The sequence below is a fragment of the Coloeus monedula genome, assembly GCF_965178545.1.
Source record: "Coloeus monedula genome assembly, chromosome: 3".
Classification (NCBI taxonomy): Eukaryota; Metazoa; Chordata; class Aves; order Passeriformes; family Corvidae; genus Coloeus; species Coloeus monedula.
In genome coordinates, this window is record NC_138783.1 from 22,016,640 (window position 1) to 22,041,465 (window position 24,826).

At 36.7% G+C, this 24,826-nt stretch overlaps 1 protein-coding gene across 1 annotated transcript in view; it reads right to left on the reverse strand.

The window, feature by feature from the left end:
* The window catches only part of STXBP5L (syntaxin binding protein 5L), a 185,536-nt gene that overhangs the window by 117,214 nt on the left and 43,496 nt on the right, over window positions 1-24,826 (reverse strand). Inside the window, exon 4 of the mRNA XM_082278151.1 lies at window positions 400-481. Within this exon, the coding sequence (XP_082134277.1) occupies window positions 400-481 (82 nt within the window). The remainder of the gene's footprint in view (window positions 1-399; window positions 482-24,826) is intronic.

Here is a 24,826-nt window from a genome sequence, read left to right on the forward strand (position 1 = left end):
GCTTCAAGTAATAGCATATCCCCAACTATTGAGTTTTCAGCCAATAATCATCAATATATTTCGGTAGAAAGACTGAGCTCATTTATTAATTTCTATTTGAACCAGGACTGTGCAGCATATTTAGTAACTTAATGGGTTTTACATCTACTTGCACACATTCATACATTGACTGCCTTTTGTTCGGTACTTTAAACTGATGCATAGGAAGGCAATACTTTTCCCTGAGTGCAGTCCCATAAATATCCCAGAAGGCTGTATGTTGAATGTCCTCTGGATGTACACTACTTATTTCTTGGCACAATTTGTCAATGGGAGAAGTTATATCACCCAATTACAACAACATGAATTGACTTATTCAACTAACTTTACACAGAAGAATCTGAGTAAATATGTCCTTACCTCATTGATTAAGAACTGGAGCTGCAGAACTGCAGCACCACTTTCATGTTGGCAGTAGCAATCAACACCAGGCCTGCCCAGTCTGTTGCCATCAAAGTCAAGGATTCTAACATTCCTGTTATCACCAGAAGTAAAGAGGGAAAGAAAGAACTACCAATTAAACTCTAATTAACCTTTAATTAACCTCAATTCTTCTTGCTTTCTGTAAAACAAAAGAATTCATGCTGACTTTCCACCATTCTAATTAAAGCACCAACATCAGCAGCTTGAAACGTGCAATTGTGAGCGATGTGTTCTTGCCTGGTTTTTTTCCTGTGAAACAAAGTACATGAATTAACACATAAATTCCGCAGGATGCATCTTAAATTTATTTTTATGCATTATTAGTTTATATAACACATGAATGTACCAGATTTTTGTACTTATCAAGACCAGATATATAATGGATGTAGTTTTTATCTGTTCTCTTCAGGTCTTTTTCTGTGCATGCTAAATTGTCATCTCCCTAACTTAGAGAATGATGGCCTTTCCCATCTTAGTCAGAGACTTTAACAAGAAACTGTAGTTCCAGAAAATTACTAAAGATCAAAAGTAAAGCAAAAGGAGAATTATGAAATACAGTATTGGCAATAACACACCATATTGTGTGAAACATATGAAACACCTTCACATGTTAAAAACATCAGGATTATGATCACAAACAAGATTTTACAACATAGAGCCTGATCTACTTGCAATATGCAATCATATTAGCATATTGTAAAGCCCTGAATAAAAAAAGCCAACTGTCCACTTATTTTACCTGCAGGTAAATGTTGGAATCTCTACTTCCCCTTTCACAGGGGAAAAATTTGCTGTAAACCATTCTGATATTAGCCCCCAGGAAGTATAATCCATAAATTAGCAAATTTGAGGTTCAGAAGGTCAAAGTATGAAGCAATTACTTTTCCAATAGTTAAACAAGGAGCTTAATGGATACCACTGACCTTGAGAGACCTGAACTCTACTCTTGATTTTGCCAACTGGTCTAGTGGATAACCTTAGGAACAAAAAAAGTATCTTTTCTTACCTGAGCCTTCATTTCTCTGTTTGTAAGCTGGAGACAGAGTTTTATAAAACTGGTATTTATAGATCAGAAGTTGTATATAAAACACCATAACTACACTACAGAACAGCAAGGCAGAGGGAAAAAGTAAGTAACTCCATTTGCTGCTTGTTCCCAAACTGTAGTTGTGGATACAGTCATAACTGATAAAATAGTAAAAACCTGCAACTTTTAAACAACCTATTCAAAATGGACAATAAAGATGTGTTGTAGCCTAAGGCACTTTTTAAGGGTTGATGGTAACCTTCTGGGCCATTTTGAATGACTGCTCTGTGGCACTCTTTTTTAACATTTAACAATCCCTTGTAACATCAGAGAAAGTACCAAAACCAACTAAGCAAGTAACCAACCCACCTGGGATTTCTGGACAAGCTACCTGGAATTTTTAACAGATGAGTTCTTTCTTTTTAACCTGAGTTTAAGACTCAGTACAAATACATGGCACTACTTAATGACTGTCCTTAATGAAAATTACAGTTGCATTGCCCTGATTAAGCAACTGTCACCCTTCAGCATCAGTATCGTGCTAAATCAGGTTTCTAGGAAACATCCTAACAAAGTAGATGATTTCACTCAGCATATCCCAAACAAACAAAGCACTCTCCAAAAAGTCACATTTATATGCATCAGTGTTCACCCTGAAAGACAAATTACTAAAATACTCACAAATTACTAAAATAAGAGAGAAATTGTGCTGTCTGCTTCATTCTGGCCAGTTGCCCCGAAGTGAGGACTGATGCTTAAATAGCAGCATTAGCACTGACTGCTGGTGGTTTTCAAACATTCTGGGAGTTGCAGTGAGGTCCTTCCAGCAGAAGGAGCTGAAGAGATATGATGACTTGGCACGTGTTCTTGGCACTTGAGCCCATCTTCTGCAAATTCTGTGTTTGCTGCCAAGCATGGAGAAGTACAACCTTACCTCATCAAATCTTTTCATAGCAGTGTATTCCAACAGGACATACAGCAGAAGAAGTATCTACAGTTCAGGCCTTGGACTGACTTTATTTTTTTTCCTTCTGCCTTTTCATTAAATGATGACTCTGCTGTCAGGGAGCATGGAGTATCTTTAAGGATATTAAAAGGGGGGGACCAATGTATCTGAATATCTCAAAGTAGACACCATGGGTTTCAAGAATAAAAGCTAGACACTATTTTCTCTCTTATCAGTATGTTGGATCTCCCAAGGGCCTTCAAAGCCATGCCAGATTATCCTAATTTATACATAAACAGGAAAAAGACGAAAACTAAGTCTGGATGTCTTTTGGGATTTAGAATGAAACAAACAGAATTAGAATTATGTATATCAAGCAGTGAAAGTGTGATAGCAATAACATTCTAAAAGAAAAGTGTTCTTTCTGAAAACTACACTTAATCCTGGTTTTAAGATCTGTGAGAGTGAAATAGGATTTTTTGCTCTTCATTCACTTGTACACAACACTTTTTCACTGAATATTTCAACATCCTGATATTCCAAAGCTTATAATTACTTGGGGGAAAAAACCAGTTGCTAAGATGACTAATTTTAAGTACTTGGATTCATCTTCCAAGATGCAGACTTCCAAGACAGCATAATACATTAATAACCAAGAACTTACACTCTCATGTCCTGGAAATCAACGTTGCCGGTGAATAATTGCATTCATGATGACAGGTGACAATGACCAAATCTTTTCATATCATGATCCACTTTCCACAGTACCCCACAGTTTTTTTATTCCATGACTCATTTTCACTATGTGATACAGACATATCTGATGTGTCTCATTCTTCTCAGAGGTTAGTACTAATGGAATCCAAAGACTTGCAAGTCTTGGGGGTTCACTGAGAACCAAAAGTGCAGATACTTCACAACTGGCTCATGGAATTGAGGCCACTGTTGCTTGCAGCAGGCATTTAATGTCTTAGGACCACAAGGGGATGAGGTACAACATGTTTTTCTTCATTAAGACAGTGATTCTTTAGTAGTGTGAGATCAAATCTTTTGGCAATAACAAGGACTGCAGTCTGATTCATTCCTCTTTGCAAGGGCAAGGAAGTGAAGATAGGGTGTCATAAAGAACCTCCTTCCAAGGCATGCCAAGGCAGTTAGCAGATATCCTCTGTCAAGTAAAAACTCCTAAATTACATACGGCACCTTTTTCAAAACCAAAACTTTTCCATAGAAGAAAATGACACCAAGCTACATAAATAAGCAGCTCTAACTTTTTTTGAGTACTTAACTAACTTCTTCCATACCTAAAAGCAATCTATGTACAGAAATGAACATTAAAGCAAAGGGTTGTAATTATTAAGCGGAAAGCATGGTCTCACATCTACAATTTTATTAAAATGGCACACACAGAAATGGGAAATCTCCATTTATAGCCTCTCCTTTAAAATGTTTGGGAATTGTGGGGTGCTGCAAAAGTAGCATTGCTGCTCCGAGTCCTTGTCATCTGATCGGCACTGACTGGTACATGTTTGAGTAGGGCTATACAGCACCCTAAGAGCAGATGCTTGTGGGCTGGTGTTACTCCATTACATAAACCAACTGCAAAATCGACTTAGGGCGTAACTGGAATATAGGACAGCTTTTTCTTGCAGAAGACTTATTCCACTGAATTGAGTGATTTATCAGTTAAAAAGGCACCAATGTATTTATCTAAATAATCAAGTACTAGAACGATCAAAGAATTCAACCACACCACTAACCAACTAAACCAACCAGGTTAGTTGTATCTGTGTCGCAGGGCGGATCTTGTCAAAAGATAACAATTATGGAAACAGCACCTTTAGCACCTAGATTTGCAGTTCTGAACATAGCTACTTTCAGTTCCTGGAATACATATTTTTACAGTTTCTTCATGGAGTTTCTCCAAGTCTCACATACATTAATTTTCTGTCTAAGGACAGTGCATATTCTGGTACAAATAAATGCCATAGTCCCAAGTCCTAAACAAATGCCTAAGTACAAAACTGGGGTTTAAACTGATTTTTTCCCTGTTTACATGAGATATTCTGTATTTTGATTTCTGAAGTGTACTGCTCCAATGTTCTGTTATCCTCACTGTTAAGAATGTCATGCTATATGTGGAATCAATACATTTAGCTTTAGTTTCAAGCCTTTGCACCACATGACGTCTTTTTATGCTAAATTAAATAACTTCGTATTAGCAGAAACTTCCTGCTTTGAAAGCTGTATCTTATCCATCTTCTTCATAAATAAAAGCAAAATACTCTGAGCTCCTTTATTTCATGTCACCAGCAATTTTCTTAGCTTTGAATAGTTCCTGTGTGTTTTCATACATAGTCTAGGATGTGTGCTCAACTTCTTTCAAGTATCAAAACCATAGCTACACATCATCTTGGTAATGGTTTCTTTAATGCAATCTAAAAACACATATAGCATTTCATAATTTCTTATATTCAATACAGTTTTTAAATAAATGTGTGCACCACCTCTTTATTACAATAACAAATTGGGAAATCATACTGGTTTTGGTTTTTCAGACTTCTCTACTACTCTTCAAAAATAAGCGCCCCCTACAAAGCTCCATTCTGTCAACTGCTTGCAGCTGAGCTCACTGAATTCCTTACAAAGGATACTCAACCTATTCCTACCTTTATGGCCTTCTGTTTGCTGTAGATTCACTGGGCACTGCTTCATTAAACAGTATCTTGTGGGCTTTGTTTTGAACATAGAATGATTCAGTTTTACAATGAGCTTCATTATGTCTTGCGTTCATTCAGCTGGTTAAATAAATAGCTCATTTTTTTTTCTCTCCACTATGTAAAGATGAAATACTGATGCACTTGGCTGCTATCTTAGGATGCTACATGTGAAATATTTTATAAATGCAAACCTTTTTGGCACCAATAAACATGAAATTTTGGTCTACCATGACCTTCATCATGTTTATTTTTCTTGACATAGATTTCTCTGTTCATGTGTACAAATTGTGTAGGAGTTAATCTCAGGAACAGCTAAATATTCATTATGATCTATATTGGCTGAAAAATTTGCTTTTGGCAAGTCTTTGATTTCTTCCAGGTTAAAGCTTATAGATAGCTTGTATTTAATGGCAATCCTGTATACTAGAAGCTATTTTATTTCCCAAAGTATCTGCAGATACCATAGGAATAAGCAAAACTCATAGGGCTACAGAGTTTCCTCTCTTCTGAATAAGACTGCCTTTCAAGGTCTTTGTCATTTCAAGAATTATCTGTTCCAATAACAGAATACAAATACAATCAACATGTGATTGAACTCAATCAACCCTAAACCTGAAGTAGTACATTGTGAAAAGCAGTTACTAAGAGGTACTGACTCTAGCAACGTTTCACAAATAACACAAATGACAGAATGGCTTGGGTTGGAAGGGACCTTAAAGATTATTTAGTTCACATGTAGGTGAATAATTTCATATTCCATTTGTGGAATATCAATAATTTTAAATTTCCTCTTGCATATGTGTATACACACACACACACACACACACACATACAATGATTAACAGAAACTACCTAGCTCTGAATTCACCTTCAAAAGAGAAGTCATTGTTATTAGTCTGTAAAAGCTCCACATTGCCAGGCAGCTACACTGAAAGATCTCTATTTTGAGGTTGTACTTCATGCAGTAGTAAAAAAACCAACATTAAAAGGTTGCATTTACAGTGGGCTTCCTCTTTTTTCCCAGGTAGTCATGAACCTCAGCAAGCTCACTGACACATACAGATAAAACCAAGAAAGGCAACAATGAATGAAAACTGGAATCTGTGGAAGTGAGTGAAGAGTATAATTGATTATGTTCACACGGGCCAGTATTTCAGATCCATTTACCAATGTAGACACCAGTTCAGTCAAAGGCATGACAAATACAGGAATCGAAAAGGAACATATCTGTTTACAAACCCATCTGGTAAAAAGATAGAGAGAGAATAAGCTGGGACAGAATAATACTCTTGCCCTAATGCATACTGCAGGTTATGGAAAACCAAACAATCACAAATGAGAGGGCTGTGTGTTCCAAAGCCAGAAAGTTACTTTCACATAACCAAGATCCTGAGCAACACCCTACAGAGATATAGATAAAAAAATTGATAACACCACAGCATTTTATCCAATTTACTGCCTTTTAAGAGGACTATGCAAATCATACCATTTGCTGCCCATCTGTTTGCAGTGGGCACAGATGGTAGTCTAACACACTCTGTCTTACCAGTGAAACCAAGCAGGTAGCCTTAACTCAGCCATTTTGATTAGCTTTCTTTCTCAGCCTTCAGACATTAATATTAAACACTGTGTTTGCTCCATGTGGATCTGTACACCCAGAACACACATAACAGATGCAGGTTATCGCATGTGCAGCCACTGATGACAAATGCATCCACCTACAATGGTTTCATACTAAACCCAATTGCATTTAAAAGTTTACTGCAAATGTTGTGTTAGTATTTGTTTTCCCTGCTTTTGGACACTCTGCCACTGAATTTGCTGGTTAACAGATTTAGAGAAGGTTTAGGGAATTTTTGTTTGCACTCGTCAAGCAAAAATGAAAGACTATATAAACTCTACATAAGGTCAAAACTTAATATTTTTCATATTTTTCTTTAACAGATATTTTTTCTAATGTTTGCTGAATTTTTAGCAATTAGTAACAGTGATTACAAGGTGCAGATTTTCTTCATAGTTGCCAGTTATGAGAAACAGCTGTTGACAACAGAGGGCAGAATGAAAAGTGATCTCATAATCAGTCTTTTGTAAAAAGGTCAAAAGACGTCAAAGTAAATGTAACTAAAAATAAATATACATTTTCTCAAATATTAATTCCTCCCCTAGTTGCTATGGAAAAGTTCTACAAGTAAAATAATACATTAAACCCTCATCCATATAGTGACAGAGTTTGAGATACACATTGTACTTTCTCTATTAAACAGAGATAGCACTTAGCCATTACTGGAAATCTTTAGAGCAAGACTTTGTTTTCCCAAATGCTACTTCCAGCCCCAACAACCAGACTAGGAGTAAGGTGATGAAGATCCTATGGCAAATTATGTAGTCTGTAGGAGATGAGAGCAAATGATTATTTAATGTTCCCTCTTACATGAAATTGTTCCACTGTTTTGGTTAGTACAGACAGGGAAAGAAGAATTTCATTGTTCAAAGGTGATAGAATAATTAACAGTTGTCGCAATTACTTCTGGCTAATTCTTCATGCCAGGTACATCACAGCAATGAGTCCCACACAACTCTAGCTCTGTGTTTCATGAGCAATTACAGATTTTAAGACTAACACTGCCTTGCACACTGTTGTGTTACTCCAAAGGCAAAGCAGAAGCAATCAGGAGCACATATATGACTGTTTTTCATGCCAAATTTTGTGCTCTGTCCTGCAACAAGAATGTCCTAGATTTTACTCTTCTCAAGTGCTAAGACCGTGCCAAAACTGCTTTGTTTAGTCTTATCAACCAATCAACACTGTACTGAAGCAGTGAAAAGTTTCTACTGAAAAAGTGAGAGAATTCTCTACTTCACTGAAAAATTATGAGCATCTTTACAAGGCATTTAGAAAAGTCCTTTAAACACAAAATAAATGCTTTCTATAACTAACTTCTTTTCTTTCAAAGCTAAATTCACAATTACCTGCTAAAACAACAAGAAAATAATCCCAGAATTAATTTTAAGAAATTTAGTCCCTGAAAATCTCCAGGCTTCTAGCTAACAAGACAGTTAATAGGTTATGAAATTGAGGTGATTGTCCAATATGATTAGCAGAGCTTGTATACTGATTGACAGATTTCTTGTCTGAACTCAACTTTACAAATAAAATTAAATAATTATTCTGTTAAATTTTCTAATTATCCTGGAATAAGCAGCAAGATATACTGTGCAAATATAACCCCGAGGCTCTAAAGTAAAAGTGTGTGGTTTGATGATGCAGCTTTTTGTCTTATTCAGTAACATGTCAGAAAATTTCCATGCATAACATCACAGAACACTTTCGTTTAACTGAGAGATCTAAGTATACTTAGAGAAATATTATGCAAGGGCACTTTGGCCAGAAAAAGTTGCACCAATACACAGGTACTAATGCATTGGGAAAGACAGCACCCGATCTTGACTCAGGCTTTGCAAGGGGTAAGTGGTTTAGAGATTCGTTTGCTTGATTGTTTGAACATTTCCATTGTTCCAAGGAATGTGCCCTATAACATCAATATGCCAAAAGAAATAATTTAATTTCAGTGTTTATCCAACCACAAGATATTACAGATGCTGAGGTCATACACCATATTCTTTTTAGGCAGAGCAGTGCTGCCTAAAATATTAAATAATTCCATTACTCCACAGGAAACTGCTTGCAGCTTGTTAGTCAGCTGATGAGCAATCCCTCAAATTCATCCACTGCTTCGGCTCTATTATCATCTGTTTAGTACTGGATGATTCCAGGATGATTCTCCGGTACAACACAGAAAATACTTCACATTCAAAAACTTATTAAAAGGAAGTTCAGTATGTTAAACTAGGCAGTAATTTCATTCCTGCCCCAGAAAAGCAGACAAATGACACTTCTATAAATTTCAGAGAAGCTATATTAATATTCAACTCTTTTGCCAGTCAGTATATTTATTTTTGACTCTTAATGAAGAAAGATGTTAATCTAGAATTTCATTTGTTAAGCAAGAATGGTCGTGTACAGCACACAGGAACACGTGTTATCAATAAAAGCCAAAACTGACAATGAAGCTATTCAAAACTGAATTACTAAAATTAGAAAAATGTAAGAATTTAATTGAAGTAAATTTAATTTAGCATTTAACAAAATTTCAATGAATCATCTGGCAAGTTTTATTCTTAGGTTTAGATCCATATAATTGACACTATAAATATGCCTATGTTGAAAGGCATTTTAAATATCAGTCAACCTTAAATAGTTTTATTTTCTATTATCATAAAACTCATGTCTTTTGTCTTTTTTAAGAAAAGATTTCAGCAACTAATTACATGGAAGAGACCCTTCTTTTTTCTAGACCAAGATACAGATTAAGTGGTATCTACATTTATCATTTTTATAACCCTCCTGAGCCACATAATTATTCCATCTGATTTTGAAATAAAGTACAATATAGACCACAGTTAATCAGCCCTTCCATTCAATATACATCAAACAGGTAACCAGCAGCTGGCTAAAATGTATTTCAGGAAGTCTTTTAGTGTAAATGAGTATGAACTATCATTTTGCCACTTTAAATAGACATATGTAGATTGTGTCATACAAACTATGTTCATGTTTGATGTCAGCTGTAAGAAGCATTTATGTTTTATTTGAATTAAAATTTATAATCAAATTAGTTAGCATGGATTAAAACATGAGTAAAGGTTTGAAAGCTTAGTTAGGGAATACTGATTAAGTTCCAAAGAGCATTTGCATTTTAAGCAAAGACCGACTACTTCTGGGAATAAAATAGGACATACCACAAATCTCCCATGACCCCAGTTTTTCCATGCCAATTACTGAAAATCTGCATGTTTCAGTGAAGCAGGACACTGTTTCAGAACTTAACATACTAATACAACATTATTTCAGAATAACCCAATTCTTTTTGGACAAGAATCAAGACGGATCAAAACTACTTCTACATTTCCTTGGCGATTCTAATTAAAAAGACTAAGAGCTCTGCCTTCCTTTGAGGGATTATTCTTTGCAGATTTGGACAAAACTGAGGCACTGCCCCAGCTGAAGTACATCTGGCTCTCCCAGGTAACTGACAGCATGATGGCACTGCTGGGGGTGGTAGCTCCCAAAAATCCAAAACCCTCCCTACGGAATGAGTAGACCTGGCAGAGACTGTGGAGGCTGGATGGTTATCAGTTCAGCCCTGTTTTGCCATTGTCATCATCTCTGGCAGGTTCTGCTGGGTTTGTTATCTCACGTCAGGAAGCAGGCCTGCAGTAACAGCTGCAGATCCAGCCTAGCACGATAGGACACACCACCAGGGCCCTGCTCTCTACTCAAGACAATGAGAAAAATGCCTTAAGCTCAATCTAATTTGTGTTTCTGCAGTGTGATGTGAGGCAGGAAGCCTGCAGGGAAACGAACTGGGCAGAGGAAGCAAGATACACTGTAGGCCATCCATTCTGCCTACTGGAGAAGTCCCCATTATAATTTTAATTATTAACTTAGGTTTCATCTAGGGAGAGACAGCTCTTGCAGAGCAATCTATCATACATGTAGCATGAGCAGAAGAGAGGAGAAACCTGGAGCAAAAGAGGGAGAAATCCAGCTTCACAGTAAGCACACACGTCAATTGCATGAGCTTCTCCCCACATTCATTTTCAGCACTTGGAGATACTACTCATGTGGCCATATTGAAGTTTAAGTATATAAACTATAGGTGGGATAAGAAAAGAGACCACCAATTAGTTAAAGCCTTTGACTTTCACTAATGTGAAGGTCAAAACAGAAATCTTTGCGAAGCTAAACATGGAGGTGTAGTTAGCTTTCATTTTGTTAAACCTTAACAAACATTACTGACTATTCAGTAACATAAAAGCTTTATCTATTCTTTTCCATCCCACAAAAAATAATTGCAAAAATCACATTTCAGTAATCCCATATTATCTGCAAGACTTGAAATATAAAGATCACCATTGCATGGTCACTATTCCTGCACCTCTATATTCCTAATTTGCCTTTTTACTAGGAAATTTACTAATCTAAATGGGGGGGGGAAAGAAGTTTTAGTTTTCCAAGCATTGTTCTTCCAAGTTCAGCATAAAACTATCACCTAGATTAATTTTAAGATAGATAAAAGAATATAAATACAAAAGATTGATATGCAGCAATTGTCTTCAGTGCACATAAACATCACATTGCTTGGGATATCTGTCTAGGAAAACACTAGGGTGATCCTGAATTTGGAAACTGGACTGCCCATTTTCGGTTGTTGCATATTTCCTTATGGCTTAATTTACCAAAACGAGGAGAAGTTTTCAATATTTGAAGCTCAAGAGTCTATCAACTTTCCAAACAAATACATATTTATTAAGGGATGCTTTGTGTGACCACAATTTATTTGCAAAATCAGCCCAAAAAAATCAGACTGGAAAAGACAAATGCCTGCATACACACAAACATACTGGGATGGAGAGAAATGTTTATAAGAGGGGGAAAATATGAATATAACAAGGAAAGAAAGATGTAATTGATTAGTGCTTGCAAGAGGCAGAAAAATGAGATCACCTCCTACCAGAAAGCCACTGAATCAGCATAGAAAAATCTGAGCTTTGTCAGGCAAGAGGTATTTTAAAATTAGGGAATGGCAGAGAAACAAAGTTTACTTTCTGACACTCTCCAGACAAAGCGAGGGGGAGCAGGGACACCAAAAAACCCAAAACAACACCCCCCCACCCCCCCACCCCCCCCCCCAGTCTTCTTCAACAGGGACTTCTGATGTTGTAATTTTAATACTTTGGAAGGATTCAGAATTTTCAAAGAGTAGGTAAACAGATTTAGGTTTGCCCAAGGAAATGCCAGTATCTGTATAGATAAAGCAGGAGCTGTACAAGGTCTTCTGAGAATACTGATTTATTAGAACAAGCATTGACAAGATATACTCACAGCTACTGACAGTACTTGGAGGCTTTCTTGTCCAAATTTGCTGATGGATTTATCTTAAATATGAGATATACTCACATCCTAATATGTGATAAAAATGTAAGGCCATAGCTTGGGTAAAGTTACACAGTTTCCATGTTTTACACCTTAGCACTAATTTGTAACTTGAAAACTGACCTGATTAGTAAGTAAATGAAAGAGAAGAAATGCCTGTGAAAGAGATTATGTCAAACTGACCATGTTTAAAGGCAAGTATTTATTCTTGCTGAGTATCCCAGCTCTTCTCTGCCAAAGACAGACATCAGAACTTGAAACTGACAGGTATCTACAACAGCTACTTTCCTGCAACTTAAGCTATCATTATGTAGAACATTACACTGAATATCTATACACATTTTTCCACAAGAATATAAAAACCTCACTAAATGTCTTCTGCTGTTGCAGCCCACAGTGAAGCTTTCTTTTCAGGTTCAGCTTTGCCAATGAGTTCAGCTCTATACACATAAAAGAGGTTAATTCCTAAACTGACCTTTGCTATCCAACTTGCTGTCCCATTTTTCTTGTGGCTTACTTTCAGTTTTGTCTGGTTTAAAGCAATCGCTTTTGAGACAGAACTCTAGCTCTACCTTATCTACAAACATTTCCCACACTGATCTTGCCAAGAGTAAGAGAACTGCAAATTCACCACTCCAAAGCTTTTTCAGGGACTAAGACCTGCACTTTCCTGACTACTAAGATGGCATTGGTTGCTCAATGCAATTTCTATGGTCCCATAACAAAATGATGATTTTTTGTTGTTTGTTTTTTTTTTTTAATTAAGCAATTTTAAATCCAAATCACAAAGGCATTTGTTTCACACAGCCTATTCTAATATTTAGCATCCATATTCATTGCACACCAATCATCTGTCAGATTTATTATTAATGGTACTGTAAAATGATAGCGATAGTGTCAAATTTTAAGTGGTCCCTCTGACATGAAAAAATATTTATCACAAAGCAATTCAAGTCTCTAAATGCTTTATCTACCCAATAACTCAACTACATACTATGGATTTCACACATTTTTGTTTTAAAAATCAGTAACACATCAAAGTCAATAAAAAAGACAATAAAAAAGGCTGTGTCCCAGCTTAAGGAAGATTAACTGACAATCCCACAGCATATTAAAATCAGGGGTTACAAGTCAAAATATTCTTTTTCTTTAATACCTCTTGACAGTAAATACTTGTAATTGTCTTACATTTATTTTGTGTTACTTCTCTGCAATGAGGGTAGATACACTCCATCTGCTGCTCTAACTAACACAGTGATTTGATTTCATCTGGAAAGTACAAGCATCTCTGTTCACTGAATATACACATTACACATTATTTCCCTGCTATATTTGTTGACCCAGAAATAAAATGTGATAAGAAATGTATTTACAATGCTAAATTTCATATTTCCTCTGTTCTGGCAACTCTGACCCATTATTACCAAACTCTATGGTGTCTGAAAGAGCAAAATAGCTTTTTTGATACTCAGAGATTCAGGGGAAAGGGTTTTTTTGTTGTTGCTATTTTTTTGTGGGCTCGGGAAGAGATTGTTTTTAAATAATACAAGTAATACCCTAAATTTCTTTGAGCTTCAAGACACTCATACTTGTGGATGACCAGTACATTATGCATCCTGCTTTACCTAACAGAATCCAGACCAATGACAACAGCTTTAATCCACTCTATTCCAGTGTTTTTGCAACCCTGTTTCCTGTAACAAACATTATCTTTGGATACAGAATACTCAGATTCTGGCCATATTTGTTCTGCAATGGTATCCCCAGGAATACTGTTCTCTAGCACAATGCAAATGCCACAGCTGGACCCTGGTTTCACTGCTCTGCAGCCTGCTGAAAGACAAGAAATTCTTCAAATGGAAGAATGGTGAAGAGCAAAGTGACTGCAATAGTTTACTTAGCAAAGGCCTGGTAGAAATGCAGGTGAAAAATCATAAATCAGGGCAGCTCCTTCTTTGTTTTAAGCCTTGTTTGAGTCAAATACCACAAATTCCAAGCTCTGCACTAAGGCACTTTGCATATCAAAGTGACCTGCATTAATTTAAGTATGTTTTGACATCTTTGCACGACAGATTATGAAACCTGAACCAGATTCATTCTTAATTTTCCAAGACTCTCCCACTTCTTCTGGTGGTAAATCTATTTCAGATCACCGTGTAGCATATAGTGGTATCTTAAAGGTACAACTAGTCAATTATTGATTGTCCAGCCAAAGCTACTATAACATCCCTTCAGAATTACCTTTCTTCTATTACCAGCTCCAATTTTACAAATATGCCAGAATTTCTGGATTAGCATTAAAACAAACCCTAAGAATAAAAAAATCCCAGTAGACAAAATACTGTTAAAAAAGATTCCTCTGTCTGAAACTAAATTTTTAGAACTAGAATTCTCTGATAGTTAATTAAAAAAAACCCAAATTTTCTTGGTTGTTGGAGCATGAAAGTGTCTAGTCCAACCTCTTGTGTTATCTCAATAAATCCAATACTATTTAATAAAAGCCTGTCTTCCAGAAAGGCAATAAAGTTTAAGATTTCAAGAAATGAAGACCCTATGACTTTCCTTTGTAATTAATTTCAAGGACTAAGAACACATATTGCTGAAAATATTAAGGCAATTTGTCAGACTTTAATTTCAAGCCACTAATATATTTCTCTGTTACTCTAGAAAACCTTTTCAGTAGGCATTTTACTCCTGTGGAAGGACACGTAGAAAGCAGTTAAACCATCATTCCTTCTCCTTTCTAATAAACAAAGACTGAGATCCTCAAGTCTCTCATTATGACATACTTCTTCCAGCCAAGTAATTTTTGTTTCTCTCCTGTAAATCTATCAAGATTTCTATAGCTGTCTTTTACATTCACAAAAACAAAAAGACAAGGCAAGCAAAAAAGAGAGAAAACAGTGAAAGCTTCCTTAATAAGTACTGCATTCTGGTTATACAGCCCTTATCTAGATTTCACACACTGGTAATTTATATCTCCACGACAGAATAACTCAACCACCAGTGCAGAATTAAACCAGTAATGTAGCAGTCAGCTGTTAAACTTCAGTACCATTAACACACACTCCTGTTGGTAAGGCAATTAACCAATTCTGTGAATAATAACCCTCACATTAAGGTACAGAATCATAAATAAAGGAGCATAACATGTAATCACCTCTCCAGAAAATGAGACATGCATACTGATTCTTCATGGGTGATAATTTCATTAATTTTATCTTGATATAAATTGCTACCTGCTTCATGAGAAGACACCTTGCCCCTGAAGATGAAGCAGTTTACTGGTCTCCCAAATATTAACATCATTAAGTCCTGGGGCAGTGAATGTGCCTCAGATTGGAAAAAGTAAATACAAACTCTTCCTCTTTGCACATTCTTTCCTGGTAAAGATCAGACTGAGCCATGGAGTCATATGGCAGTCGTATGGAAGTCTAGCTGATGCTACTCACAAAAGCAATGGAGCTTCTGGGATGATGTGGGCTGCCACCTACAACCAGCCTTATGTGCTTCCTAACTAGGAAGGCTGCCAGAACAACAATGATCTGTAGCCAGTTGGTATGATCAAGGTCTTTGTTATTGTGCAGCAGGGAGAGAAAGACTGACAGATAAATTTTTAGGACATTTTGGGGACAAAAATCTGTCCAAGCAATGGATTTTTCAATGTTAATTATTTTGCTGTCTCTTCCACCTCTCCCCAGTCCTGGCTTCTAAAACAACATGTTAAACATTGCTATGAAGTCAAGCACCAAGAAGAAGTTGAGGAATGTTTTCCTCAACTCTAATAGAACCTCTTATTTTGAGGATTAAACTGTATGGAGATCAAGAATGTGATTGTAGTTTAGAAGTTCCCTTATTTTTCCTGGTTACTGAGAACTAAATCAATTTAATGCACAACTATTATTGTATCATTAGAAAATTACATAGTTCTTTTTTTTTTAAAGAAAGCACCTAAAAATTTATAAAATGAATGTTTTGCTATACACTAAACAAATAAATATCTCCCAGGCGCAACAGTGTAATTTTTCAAGAAGTGAAGCATTAGTTACCATCAGCAACTGGGACTGATTTTTCATGAGATATGGAGTTCTCACCTAGTGCTGCTAATTCCCTGGCTTTCACTAAAAATTTAAGATAACATATAAAATAACAGAGGAATAATTTACTGGGCTTGAGACAAAATGCTTTTTATTCTCTAACTATATGAACTGCATTAAAAAAATTTAAAAGGAGGAAAGTTTCAGGTGGACAAAAAACCACACAGACCATGTCAGGCAGGCAAAAGCATAAAAGATTGTCTAATATTTTTTTGTAATCCTAATTATCATCACCTCCCATACAGCACGAAAGCGTATCTGTATTCTGCAGGTTAATGTCATTTGGTTTTTCACCAGAACAAATACAGAAGTCAGAAGAGAATGAAAAACATTTTTCATAGCATACATTCCACTTGGTTGTTGTGTTTATTTTCTAAGCAGAAAAGACCATGGTAATCAGGAAAGATCAGTTTTTCAGACTATAACACTCTTAACCCAATAACTAGTCCTTTTCATACTTATGAAAAAGTACATTCAAAATGACACAGGTAGGAAAGCTTGACACCTCACACTTATATTAGTTCCCCAAACTCTGATGTCTGATACAGAATCTGATCCAGAATCTGTTTCAGGTATGCATAATAAAAAGGTCACTGAAGCAAAAATTGACACAATCTGTGAAGACTCTGCTTGGTGACAAATACTGTGAGACTAATTTGTTTAAAAGCTTGAAACTGTAGGAAACTCAGGACAAGCCTGCAGAGAACTCTGTAATCATAAAAGATAAGGAAGAGCAGGAGTTCTTCCAATCCTTCAGGCCACGTTTGCCTAATGCAAGAAGATAAGGGAGCAGAAGGAGGTGGCCACTGCGTAGGAAGAGAAGATCTATTGCATTATGCAAAGCTACCCTAAAACAGCAGTAAAGAAAGGCTTACATTTGTGGAAAGCACAAAGCACTGCTTCAGGCATTTCCCCAGAGTGGAGGGAGAGAACACGACACAGCCTTGACTGCGTGCTTCCTGCACATTTCCATCCTGATCACAGGAGAAACACTGTCCCTTGGCCCTGCCACAATCACACATCATAGAAGAACAACCTCCTCCTTTTTCCCAAATGGGGAACCTCCAGAGTTCCCCAGGGGCTCAGGATCACTGACATAAGCTCTTGTCAGGGCACAAACCAAAACACAGGGAAAGGATACAAACTCAGACCCGTTGGGAGTGAGGTAGCTCCAAAACTGAGTTAACAAGAAGAGACCTCCACACTGTACACCTGCAGAGGGCCACATCACCCCTGTATGGCTCCTCTTTGGCACCTACAAAAGGTCTCATTTTTGTCTTTCACCAGAGCCAAGCTCCTAGGAGTTGTTGTTTTCCACTCTTTACTCTTCCCCCCTCCACAGCTGGAAACTTCCCACAGCTGAGAGGATTTGACAGCAAACCAGGGGTATCACCTTTGCCCTAGAGATGCAGCCAGCCAGCAAAGAGTGTAGATGGAGCCACCATAAGGCAAATGGAAGACCTCTCTTTCAACTGTCCAAGATAATTCCTACTTTTTGTCATTTGGCATCTGGAAAAAACTTGGGGAAGCACATGGGATATTTTTTGTATTTTCAGTTATGTCATACAGTAAGTCTTTCCAACAGTTCTTTCTGTTGTCACATGATGTTTTTATGGTATAGTACTATTCCCATGATAAATAAGCAATTTTTAAAAATGTACAGATATATAGCAATTTATTATTTTCCTTGGCTTTACAAAAAGTGATGAAGTAAAGCTCTGCAGACAGTTTGATATAATTACATCGGTACAATATCTAGCATGCATAAATATGCTTAAAAGCATGCTATACATAATTAATATACAATTTTGATATCTTTATTTCATAGACTCAGAAAGACTCAGTTTGACTCAATACACTTATCCTCAAAGAGCACCTTAGATACTCATTTTCTAAGAACTAGGATTATTTTTTTTTAACCTCCATGTTTTGAGGGGTTTTTTTTCAACTGGCTGAATTTTTTACAGAAAATTATCTACCATTCTTCACAGATTATGTATCTGGGGGTAAACCAAGAGACTTCATCAAATTCTACAGATAACTATTTATTTTGAATTGTCCTTACATACATACAGCTTTCAATCTATCAAACTAACTGTCTTACACAATATGCAGAACACTATTGGTCATTACAGCTTTTATATATCTATATCTATACATATATATCTACACACACACATATGAATACAATACATGTGTATAAAGAAAATACAAACATACTCTTATGTGTATATACCAAATATGTATGGTAGAAACTCCAGTTTTCAGTGACAAAAAGTTTTGTGGCCAGATTCCTATGAAAGGCTTATTCCCTTTGAGGTATCTGTGAGGTACCAAAATCAGTAGAACAATGACATATGAAAATTATGCATAATATGCTACGTAAAGAAGGTAGTAAAACCAGCAATATTTTGAAAATTCAAGACAACTTTAATAAAAGATATGTAAATCTATAAAAGAAAAATATAGTGATTGTTTATCACTACGTAACAGCTGTGATCTTTTACAGTTCTGTCTACAGTAATAATTTATAAGTTAATTAGATGTAAACTTTAAATGGCTGCTGCTATTGCTATTTGTACTTTAAAATGTGGAATATCTTGTAATTTATATAATCAGAAAATATTAATGTGGTTCTGTAACTGAATAAATACTACCTATTAAAATAGAGAAGGCTGCAATTTATCTTTCACTAGCAACTGGTAATTCCCCTTTATTTCAGTTTTGGTAAAATAGTTCACTGTGCTTATTTCTTCAGAATAAAAAAAGATAACTAAACAAGCTATTCTTACACTGTGTGAAAACTTCCATGGATTCCTAAAAGGGAAGTGGAAGTAATGCAGGAAAGAGAAGAGGAAAACAAGAGACATTTGCACTCCATAGAGCAAAGTAAGGTAACACACTGAGAAGCTACAGAAAATAGTCTAGTTTCACTTTAGGCCTGGCCTCCCTAAAAACATGAGCCTGACTAACTATGACAATGTCAAGCTGTAGCATCTTTCTGCAGCTCTACGCTGAAGTCTGAGGGAATACTGCTGATCATGATCCTTTCCTAACCCAGATCGAAAAGTCATGTACTAATGTTTGTGAGGGGGCTATCTTTTCAGGAGTGTTAAGGCAGTATTATATATATAAACATAAACTGATTCTGAAAATATTTAAGAGTCACAAACTACACAGATATCTTTGAGCTGTTAATGAAAAATGTCTTTCACTTTACCTTATTTAAGGACCTAAATGTTCGGTCTGGACATCAGTGCTGTGTTGGTAGAAAAAATACACAATACTTCGTTCCTTATGAGGCACACACACCAAAACTCTCCGTTTAACTGTGAAAGGTACCACATCCTGAAACCCCTTCCTTTCTCCTACCCATTTTATGAACTTCAGCACCTGCATGCTCCATTCTTCAGCCATAAGTGCACGCACTTCTGCCAAAATTAGAGCCCTTCCTGCACATTCCCCACTTTCTCATCCTGTCCACGTAAGAGGCTCATCCTGATTTGTCAGTCCTGCACTGTGATCCTCTCTGGGAGCCACATGAAAACAGAGCTGTCAAGACCTCACAGAATTTGCTCCTCCAAAACAGGTAGCAAACCCTACACCCTCCATCTCCCCATTTCATTTTCCTATGGATTGCTGTTAGGAAGATGTTTCTTCTAAAGTTATAGAAAACAAAACTAAAAGCCACACAACTCGGAAAAAAATCTCCAGGTAAGCAAGCTTGTTCACTGCGGCATTTGGCACATAGTCAATGTCTGCTCAGCGAGTGAAGACACAGCCTCAGTCACATTTATCCTTTTACAGAGGACAGATGAAGACCATGGAACATTTAAAGCTTTAGCTTAAAGTGAAGCTGCACAATGCATAATGCTTGTATAGGCAATCTCCAGAGACATGAAATTTACTTTGAAAAATGTCAATGTCACTCTCAATAATTGCAAAACTCTAGAAATCGCTAAAATGTTCCTTCATTGTGTTTCATCTGACTCACCCTGCAGTAAGTTTTCAGTGCTGCTTCTCTGCAGATGCAGCAGTCATTGGATTTTTCAAAGACCACTTTCATAGCTCTGGAGACTCAGTTTTTAGCAGAACTGAAATTATGAAATTGGCTCTACAGTGCTAATATGGTCACCTCCCACTATGAACTAAGACCTCGTAAATGTGTGGGGAAACCAATAATACAAATTCTGGTAAAAGCTGGACCTCACAAAATAATGAAAAAATACAAGAAACTTTTTTTTTTATAAAAAGCAAGCCAAAAATCTGAAGGATTAGGGCTAACATGAAAGTTACTGCAGCACACTATATAGTCAGTGTGTGTGCATTTTCCTGAACCGGCTAAAAGCAGAGTGACCAGAACGCTGACCAAAAAATCTAAAAAAACCCCCAAAAACTGAATACCCTTCAACCTGGAGAATAGCAAGGAATAAACAATACCTGGTCTATGAAATGCTGTTTCTGAACTACTGAACCTGCATGTCAGACTGATATGTACATATATGTTGCTAGCATAGAGAAGAATTTTCCAGTGAAAATTCTTCCATTTACATGCTTAAGACCTTAGGAACAAGATGGAAGTAAAAAAGAGAAGACATCAGAAAATCCTAAAGGAGGACAAATAAAGTTAGAAGACTTCTAAGAAATACAGGAATGCATAGTACTTTATTTATCAAACTATAGCAAGAATTGCCTAGTCCTTTTTTTCCCTCTTGCAACATGCCAACATAGAAAATAATGATGAAAAACTAAACTGTGTAGAGAGCATCAAGGAAACTGACAATATAAACATTGTCCTTGTTCTGGTTTTCAGATCCCACTCCATAAACTAACACAGGGTTTGAACAAAGGCAATCTAACTTCATACCTTCTTCATCCCTTTTCCAATGTTGCCAAATTCTTGGAATAAAAGAACAGCCTTTGGCTTACATAAATAAATATATAAATATGTATGTATGTATGTATGTATGTAGATATCTATCTATATTTACACATTTGCACTTAGACATATATAAAACTTAGAGTTGGTCCTAGAATGGTTTGGGTTGGAAAGGACCTTAAAGGTCATCTAGTTCCAATCCCCCTGCCATGGGCAGTGATATCTTTCATGAGATCCGGTTGCTTAAAGTCACGTCCAAACCGGCCTTGAACACATCCAGGGATGGGGGATCCACAACTTCTCTGGGCAGCCTGTTCCTGTTCCTCACCACCCTCACAGTAACGGATTTCTTCCTAATACCTAATCTAAATCTCTTCTGGTTTAGTTTAAAGCTGCTCCTCCTTGTCCTACCACAATCTATCTGTGTACAAAGTCAACCTCCCTCTGTTTTCTAAGTCCCCTTTAGGTACTGGAAGGTTGCTATAAGGAAGGCTCCCCAGAGCCTTCTCTTCTCCAGGTTGAACAACCCCAGCTATGTCAGCCTCTCCTGATATGAGAGATGTTCCAGTCCCCTGATCATCTCTGTGGCCTCCTCTGGACCCATTTTAACATCCACCAGAACCCCCAAGTCCTCCTCAGCAGTGCTGCTCTCCACGAGTTCATCTCCCAGTCTGTTCTCAGCTCTGGGCTTGCCCTGACCCAAGTGCAGCACCTTGCACTTGCACTTGCACTTGCTGTGTTGGTGGGAGTACCTGCTGTGTACTCACCATGGTGATGTGAACATAAGGGGAAACATCATTTGTAAGCCCATCTCTGCTGCTAGTGTGCAAAAGGATTCCACATGCCAACACAACTGCAGGCAGACATTTTAAGCCACAACAATTTTATCTTTGAGAGATGGTAATTAAATATGGTCAACAAAGACTAGGACTGTGGTGTATAAGAAGATGGTACTAACAAGTCAAAGGAAGAAGTGAGATGAGAATTTGTGCCTTCTTGATTTCTAGTTTATTAATGAAAGCAGCAAAGGATGGAATGGTGTGCTTTGAGAGCTCATTTTAATAATAACAATGAGATAACCTAAAAAGCCGAAACTAACTAATACAACCTATGCATTTTTCCCTTAGAAAGAGCAGCAATTAAGGAAAAGGCAAACTCTGCATGAGATTTTTAAGCTGTCTGCCAAAATTCTGTTCATTTTCATTCCTCAGCTATTTAATAATTCAGGCAGTTTATTGCAGTCAAAAAATGCCCACTTGCCATTTCTGCACTTAGATAAAGCATAAGTCAGTGGGTTTTAATCATGCTGCCTATCTTTGGAACTGTTATTGTCCTTTCTTATTTCACTACTTTGAGGAGAAAGACCAGGGATAACAATTTCATGCTTTGAAAAGAAACATGCAAGGCTACTTTTTGTAAAATTGCAAATATCTATTTTAAATTTCATCCACATACCTTTCAAAAATGACGATTTATCTTCATGTTCCGATGAGGTGAAGATATTTCTAAATAGCTTTGCTAGTTCTATTCTGCTATTCTTTCCATTTGAATAAGTTTTTTTCCCCTCTTACTCTTTTAGGATATCACTTTCAATAAATGGGTATCTAAATGTTAAGATCACCCTTACACAGTATTATACCAGGTTGCCTTTTGCACATGTAACTGTACACTTTGAAATTCAGATTGCAGAAGTTTGAATTTATGGTATTTTTGCATGAAACAGATTGGAGGATACACAGTCCATGATGCCGTATGTCATATCCTTACAAACACTGATCTTTGAGCATGCTTGAATATTCATTTATGTACAGATCTTGACAGTGCCTTCCCCTTAGGTCCTGGACAGGGCAGTGATGCAGGAGCTGTGCTACTAGGGTGTCTAAGAATATGCCTCAAACTATACAAATACACAGTGATCAATCATTTTTTTTTCTTCTATTTTTTTACACTAGTTACATTATTTTAATGTCCTGGCCAGAAACTGCTTATGAATGGGAGCAATGTTCCCCACTCACTGGAGGTGGCAGGGTGGGGAAGTGGTAATCAAAGATATTTAAGCAAACAGTATCTATTGAATTTAAAGAGACAAATAGAACAGGACAAGAACTCAGGGACACCTGAGTAATTAAGATTATCATTCTCCCAAAATAATGCCGTCAAAAGTCTGGGTCAGGGTTTCTTTTATAGCTGTGTGGCTACCAGTCTAAATTACTGCTGCTGTACTTCTCTGCATAAACCCTCACTTCATTCTCTCTGCTGGCACCATGGAGTATAATTGCTTGGGAGATCAAACTGGGTCATGAGTGGTATGCAAGTGAAGTTAGAAGCTTCCCTTGCTCCTTGGTGGGTAGGAGGCTACTGGCCAGAACATACTGGTTTGAACATGAGCCAGTTGCTGCACTGTCTGTTTTTCAACAGATATCAGCAATGCCCTTCTTATCTCCTCTTTTAAGCTGTCCAAACCTCATCCAGAACATACTGCTAGTTAAGACTACCCAGACAGAAAACAGCAGTAACTCCTCCAAGATTTTTTGGGCTGCAGGACCATATGCATGCCACATCCATACCTTGGAATCCGTTTAGCAGCACTACAATAGCAGCAAGCCTGTTCTAACAGCAACAAATTCTTTAAAAAGAAATGAAAAAAAAAAACCTCCACCAGTGTATTCTTCACAATTGAACACAGGACAGTAACTATGATATAAGCAAGAACACAAATGATGTTTGTAAAACTACTGAACAAGTAGCTTATCACAAACAACTCCATCAGCTAAGTGTAACGGTGTTATGGATCCTGTAGAAAAAATACTGTGTATTCAAGTAATTAAAGATCACTTCTAGAGTATTAAAAAAAAAAGAGTTAAAACTACAATGGCAGGTATAAGCATGACACTGTTTTATTTTAAATACATTGCTTCCTGAATTATGTTCTATTCTTGCTATCAGAATAAAAATTATCCTGCCAGTCTCTCTAACTTAAAATAAACCCTTTACTGGATATAATATTGCCATTAGGTAACAGGTATATGAACAATGGTCAATTCATTGTACATAAACTCATTGAGAGAACCTTTAAATGTTCCCTTGAGTCAGGATAACTCTGAGTAATGCCCTGATTTATTGCAGCTTGCCTACAAGTTTGCACTCAGCAATTGTGTGATAGTTTTCACTCTTAGAATCTAAGAACCTCAAGGAATGATGCTGGTTTTAAACTCTGAACTTTCTGAGCTACAGAAAAACAAAAGGTCTAAACAGAATCTCAAAAAGCCATTCTGAAACAAAGAGTAAAAATAATCCAGCTTCAGTTTGGAGCATGGTAATTTATATGTATCAAGTTATGGAGTATATTTTTGGTGCTAATAAATTTGGTAATATCTTGCTCGGAAACAGCAAAGGAAATAGTTTCACCTAATTAAATTACTTGCTGGTAGGACCTCTGGAGCATCTTCAAAAGGCATATGAACAAATTACTGGAAAATGGAATAGCCTTCCTAATTTTGTGTGTGATGATTTGTTAATGATTACATTAAAAAGAAACTGATTCATATCAAGCTATTAAGGCAAAAGGGAATAATTTCATTTTTCACATAATGCAGGTCACAGGTTTTTGTTATGTGGTTCTTGCATTATTGTGATTCTGTTACAACAGGCATATGAAAGTTAGAAAGAGATGAATGCTGCTTTAGAGATGTCAACAC